Here is a 6,876-nt window from a genome sequence, read left to right on the forward strand (position 1 = left end):
TTTTTCCCTGTGCACAGACCCCAGAGCTCATTCTGATAAGTTTGTGTTTATCTTTAAACACATTCTTATACTCAGAGTTTGATCAATTGCAATTATATTTCCAATGGAATCTTACCAACTTACCTATTTTGAAGCAGATGTGAAATAACCAATTCATTCTGAGAACAAGAAACAAAGGATTCGCTTGAAAAAAATTCTTAAGTGGAACTTTTTTTTTTTTTAAGATTTAACAGATTTTTCTCTTCTTATTTTCCATGTAATAATAGATGGTTTTCTATCTAGGCAAGAATATCAGCCAAATTTTCTATTCTTTTACAATACGTCAGCTGTGCTCTTGGCACACCCACTATCTGCAGCAGGAGAAAATATTTTTAATCAACTCTCCAAAACAAGTAGGACTTCAGGCATCCCCCAAAACATTGGTCCCAACTTCTCTGATATTTTTCAAATTTTTGTGTGAAAAGGTCATAGATTCCTCAAGATTCTTCAGGTACCCAGTAACAAAACTCAGCTTTTTTTTTTTTCTTTTTTGATGGAACTGTGAAAACAGAGTGGATCAAGTTATCTCCTCATAGATACATGATAGGTAGGTAGGTAGATGATAGATATCTCTATTTTTCAGATTACTTATTTTCAGTATTGATCTCATCCTCTCCTACTATATAAAGGAGAGCTTCCTACATCATGAGAATACTAGCATTTGACTTGGGCTAATATCTAGATTATCCTTTTCCAGTGAGTCACCCACAAGAGAACTTCTCTCCCCCATCTTTATATGAAGTCCCAGGCCACCTTCCCACCCCTAACACAGACTACTGTAGCTAAAAGGTGAGTTATAAGTATTGGCTAAGCCTGGACCATGTTACCTTTCAAGGGCCTTTAGTACTGTGGTTACTTGGTACTAATGGTTAGCAACCTTACCCAGATTAGCATCAGAGAGGGCTTAACCAGCAGCTCCTCTGCTTTTGCCAAATAGGATGTTGCTCAGCTGTGTCACTTGGCTTTTCTTTCTCCCCAAGGTCGGCCGCTTGTAGACATGCCCAGCTCCATTGAGGACACTTGTAAAACCAAAAATCTTGAACACTTGTTCAAGGATGTGTGGAGTAGAAGAGGCCCCAGAACTGTAGCTGGTGGGCAAGCACCCATCAAGACCCTGAACCACAACTATCATTAGTGATACCTCTGTCATATCTGTTTCCCTATCAGCACACCCCTACTTGCATTTTAAGCCACTGTACTTCCTAAGGCTTTATTAAGTCATAACTTGGATGAAGCACCTCCTCTTTTTCTGCCTTGCCTTTTTTTTTTTTTTTTAAGATTTTTCATTTATCTATTTGACAGACAGAGATCACAAGTAGGCCGAGAGGCAGGCAGAGGGAGGAAGGGAAGAAGGCTCCCTGCTGAGCAGAGAGCCTGATGCGGGGCTCAATCCCAGGACCCTGGGATCATGACCTGAGCTGAAGGCAGAGGCCCTAAACCACTGAGCCACCCAGGAGCCCCCTGCCTTGCCTTTTTAAATATACTTTGGTTCATTTAGTGGCCATCAAGTGGTGGTTGGAAGGAGGAGAGCTGGTTTAACCTTCTCATCCTAAGCCTTAGGAATCTGGTATCTGGTCCCAAATGCTCAGAGATTTCATGAATATGGATTTCTCAGTTCTTCAACTGATACAGTTCTGCATTAGAAATAGGATCACTCAACAAAATGCCTATTAACACTCCACCTCCTTTTAAATTCCTTCAAACATCTTATATTCATGCTTATTTTTATTTTTTATTTTATTCTTAGTAAAAATTATATATATTTAAAGTATACAACATAATTTGATATATAAATTAAGAAAATAATTCCATTCACTATAGCATCAAAAATTGTCTAAATTCCATGAAAAAGGTGTGTACACTTGAATGTATCAAATATTGCTGAAAAGAGAGAAATTACTAAGTAAATGGAGAGACATTTCATGTTCATGGAGTGGGAAACTCAATATTGAGCAAATTGGTCTGTAAGTTTAATGCCATTCCTTCAAAATCCCAATAGCTTTTTAAATAATTTGATAAGCTGATTCAAATTTTATATGAAAATGCAGAAGACCTAGTATAATCAAAACAATTTTGAAGGAACAAAGTAATTACACTCTCTGATTTCAAAATATATTAAAAATTGTTCAGCGCTGTCATGGCGGATTTGCTGAAGAAGACCACCGGCCTTGTGGGATTGGCTGTATGTGAGAGTCCACACGAGGGGCTAAGAATATTGTACACAAAGATTCTTGATGTTCTTGAGCAAATTCCTAAAAATGCAGCATATAGAAAGTACACAGAACAGATTACAAATGAGAAGCTGAGTATGGTTAAAGCGGAACCAGATGTTAAGAAATTAGAAGACCAACTTCAGTGCGGCCAACTAGAAGAGGTTATTCTTCAGGCTGAAAATGAACTAAGTCTGGCAAGAAATATGTTACAGTGGAAACCATGGGAGCCTTTAGTGGATGAGCCTCCTGCCAACCAATGGAAATGGCCAATATAATCATCATTAAATGATTAGTGTGTTGATGGGAAATGGATGTAATTAAATGTTCTGTTATATTAAAAATGTTTCTATATTATTGACAACTTATAATCAAGAAAACTAAAAACATATATATATATTAAAAATTGCAGTAATCAAGACATGGTGGTATTGTCATATCAGTAGGCATATAGTTCAATAGAAGAAAATTGAGACCCCAGACCTAAAACCTTCTATTTATGGTTAATTGATTTTCATGAAGGTATTGAGACAATTCAGTACAGAAAGAATTGTCTTTTTAATAAAGGATACCAGGATAATTACATATCTATAGTCAAAAAAATCATAACTTAGACCCTTACCTCAACACACACACACACACAGTGGACCATGGATTTAAATGGAAGAGTGAAAGCTGTGAAACTTCTAAAAGAAAACAGGTGGAAATCTTTGTAAACTTGGATTAGGGAAAGAGTTTTTAAACATATCAAAAGCATTATCCTTCAAAGATAATATTGATATATCAGACTCTACTTGCATTTCAAAAGACACCATTAAACTATGAGATGCTATTTTACAATCAATAGGATAGCTAAAATTTTAGAAACAGGCTATATACCAAGTATTGGCAAGAATAAGTAGAAATTGGTACCCTTATACATTGCTATGGGGTTGTAAAACGATTGCAACTACTCTGGAAAACAATTTGGCTGGTCCTCAAAATGACAAACATAAAGATACCATATGACCCAGCAATCCCATTCCTTGGTACATACCTAAGAGAAATGGAAATATATGTCCACACAAAACTTGTATACAAAATGTTCATAGCAGCATGATTCATAATACCCAAAAAAGTAGAAATGATATAAATATTAATCAGTTGATGAGTGAATAATTCATTCATTCATTCATTCATTCAACTGATTTATTTCAAAATCTGAAATATCCATGTTATAGAATATTGCTCAGCCATAAAAAGAATGAAGTATTTATTCATGCTCTAACTTCAATGATCCTTGAAAACATTATACCGAGTGAAAGAAGCCAGGTGCAAAAAAACTACATATTTTATTATTCCATTTATATGAAATGTCACAGAAAATTTTATAAAGACAGAAAACAAATCAGTAGTTGCCTGGGACTGGGGGTAGGAATAGGCATAAGAAAACTTTTTAGGATGATGTAAGTGTTCCAAAACTGAATGGTGGTGATAGATACACAACTGTAGAAATTTAAGACAAATCACTGATTTATGAATTTACAATTTACGGTAGGTAAATTATAGGTCACTAGAACTGTTAAATAAGTCAGTAATGGGATCTTGTTAAAAACTGAAAAAATAAAAGTAGACGGACCCACAATAAGGAGCATTGGCAATAGAGAACGTCTCAAACAGCATCATCAAGAAAATACTCTTGGGTGGTGCCCACAGCCCCCTTGCAAAATAATTGTAAGTGGACAAAAAGGAAAGAAACCACTCTTCTAAAAGTCATTCCAGATATTTACTATCACGTTAAAAAGGAACCAGGTGGTGAGTATTAGAGAGGGCACGGAATGCATGGAGCACTGGGTGTGGTGCAAAAACAATGAATACTGTTACGCTGAAAAGAAATTTAAAAAAAAAGTGACAGGTACAAATAGTGATCAGCTACAATATTTATCTTCTCAAAATCACATTTGTTTCACAATATCAAAATGCTTCCACAACTGACGACAGATAAGATACTCTCCATAGAAAGGGTGAAAATAATGGGAATCCTCTTTGTCTGATACACTGTTTTATTTTGTTCTGGCTTTAAGCTTTAATTTATGTTTTGCTAATGTGCTTCTAAATTCTGTGCAGTTGGCCACACTATCTGCTGAGAAAGAAAAGAGTAACACATGAATTGAGTAAATTATTGTTTTCTTTGTGTATTATGTCACACGATTAGAACTAGAGTGACTCGCAGAAACATTAGTCCATAGTCTTTACTGAAGAGTCTGTATCTCACCATCCGTGCATGAAACTACAAGAGGTTGATTTACTTTCAGAAGAAATCAACCGGAAATTTCTAATGAGCCTTGATTTAACTCACTTGATACACAGCACAAACAGAAAGACATTTCACTTTTAAGGACAATTATAAACACAACACACGCTATTATAGTCATTAAATCACTGATTTTTTTTATGGTAAGATTGGAATGCAAGCAAGTAAAACAATTTATCTTTTTTTATCATTTTTTTATTTATTTTCAACATTACAGTATTCATTGTTTTTGTACCACACCCAGTGCTCCATGCAGTCCGTGCCCTCTCTAATACCCACCACCTGGTTCCCCCAACCTCCCACCCCCCCACCTCTTCAAACCCTTCAGATTGTTTTTCAGAGTCCATAGTCTCTCATTGTTCACCTCCCCTTCCAATTTCCCCCAAATGCCTTCTCCTAACTCCCCATGTCCTCCAAGCTATTTGTTATGCTCCACAAATAAGTGAAACCATATGATAATGGACTCTCTCTGCTTGACTTATTTCACTCAACATAATCTCTTCCAGTCCCATCCATGTTGCTACAAAAGTTGGGTATTCATCCTTTCTGATGGAGGCATAATACTCCAAAGTGTATATGGACCACATCTTCCTTATCCATTCGTCCGTTGAAGGGCATCTTGGTTCTTTCCACAGTTTGGCACCGTGGCCATTGCTGCTATAAACATTGGGGTACAGATGGCCCTTCTTTTCGCTACATCTGTATCTTTGGGGTAAATACCCAGTAGTGCAATTGCAGGGTCATAGGGAAGTTCTATTTTTAATTTCTTGAGGAATCTCCACACTGTTCTCCAAAGAGGCTGCACCAACTTGCATTCCCACCAACAGTGTAAGAGGGTTCCCCTTTCTCCACATCCCCTCCAACACATGTTGTTTCCTGTCTTGCTAATTTTGGCCATTCTAACTGGTGTAAGGTGATATCTCAGTGTGGTTTTAATTTGAATCTCCCTGATGGCTAGTGATGATGAACATTTTTTCATGTGTCTGATAGCCATTTGTATGTCTTCATTGGAGAAGTGTCTGTTCATATTTTGCCCATTTTTTGATATGATTATCTGTTTTGTGTGTGTTGAGTTTGAAGGCTGGGCTATTTCCATAGTCTCAATAATACTCCACCACTCGTTTTCTGCCAAAGCAATGACTATCCTAAGGAGAAGAAAATCTACCAAAGAAGAGGATGCTGTTGGATTCCTGGTGCTTGATGAAGAATAGGAAAGGGTGATTGCAATGAAAATGTTCACAACCTGGCGCTGAGGTGAGAGCAAAGCCCACACCGGTGGCTGCCGAAGACTCAGTGCCTTCCTCGGTTACCACCACGAAGGACCTGTGCAGGAACTTCTGCGCGTGCAGCCTGGAGTGTGAGGACATCCCAGGATAGTCAGCTCTGCACACGCTGAAGACTTCCCCCATCCCCATGGCTGACAAGACGGCCTCCAGATCATAACCATCCTCCACTTCAAACCGGGGCAAGTGCAATATCACATTCCTTTCTTTCATATGCCCAGGGCTTGTCCACTCTATTAATTTTTCTGGAGTTATTTGATCTATAATCTATTAAGAAAAAAGGGGAGGGGAAAGTGATACATTATCAATACAAAGTTGAAACACTGCAACACTGATTTATATCAGAAATTATTAATTTTAATAATGAATAAAAATAGAAATTTTATTTCACTAGACTCTTGTCTTTATATAGCAGGCACTTGACTTATACTTCTTTATTTAAATTATCTGTGTATATGTGAGAAACGCCTGGGTGGCTCGGTTGGTTAAGCGGCTGCCTTTGGCTCAGGTCATGATCCCAGCATCCTAGGATCGAGTCCCACATCGGGCTCGTTGCGCGCCAGGGAGCCTGCTTCTCTGTCTCTGCCTGCCACTCTATCTGCCTGTGCTCACTCGCTCGCTCTCTCTCTCTGACAAATAAATAAATAAATAAATAATCTGTGTATATGTGAGAACTCAATAGTATTAAATGCATTTTTAAAGATGAGAAATGAGTTCTTATTCTATCTATCTAATATATATCATTTCATTTTTTACTGTTCCCCTGTAGTCTTTTATGAATATATGATATAGTTTATTATATTAGTTGTATATTTATATGAATTATATATAACTAAAATGTTATAATTAAAATAATTTATATATTATATATTTTTTACATAGTTGCAATCTCTTTGAATGTCCATGCTATTTGTTTAAATGTAAACTTTTCACAAGCCTGTATCTCTCCTGAATATCTTCAAACTGGTAGATAAATCCATCAAGCTCATAAATTTTGCCAAATATTCATCCATTCACTTTACAGTCTTCTAGTATGTATCCAGCATGATAG

The 6,876-nt window shown here is 36.8% G+C and overlaps 2 protein-coding genes across 2 annotated transcripts in view; one reads left to right on the forward strand and one right to left on the reverse strand.

Annotated features, from left to right (window-relative positions):
- Positions 1-2,174: 2,174 nt before the first annotated feature.
- LOC116876165 (NADH dehydrogenase [ubiquinone] 1 alpha subcomplex subunit 5-like) lies at positions 2,175-2,593 on the forward strand. The gene has a single exon (XM_032872165.1). It carries the CDS (start codon positions 2,177-2,179, stop codon positions 2,525-2,527), a length of 351 nt encoding a protein of 116 aa, XP_032728056.1. The 5' UTR covers positions 2,175-2,176; the 3' UTR covers positions 2,528-2,593.
- Positions 2,594-5,627: 3,034 nt separating this feature from the next.
- The window catches only part of SERPINB13 (serpin family B member 13), a 9,126-nt gene continuing 7,877 nt past the window's right edge, over positions 5,628-6,876 (reverse strand). Inside the window, exon 7 of the mRNA XM_032872166.1 lies at positions 5,628-6,092. Within this exon, the coding sequence (XP_032728057.1) occupies positions 5,688-6,092 (405 nt within the window). The 3' untranslated portion in view covers positions 5,628-5,687. The remainder of the gene's footprint in view (positions 6,093-6,876) is intronic.

Source organism: Lontra canadensis, unplaced genomic scaffold (assembly GCF_010015895.1).
Source record: "Lontra canadensis isolate GAN:19392208 unplaced genomic scaffold, GSC_riverotter_1.0 scaffold44, whole genome shotgun sequence".
Taxonomy (NCBI): Eukaryota; Metazoa; Chordata; class Mammalia; order Carnivora; family Mustelidae; genus Lontra; species Lontra canadensis.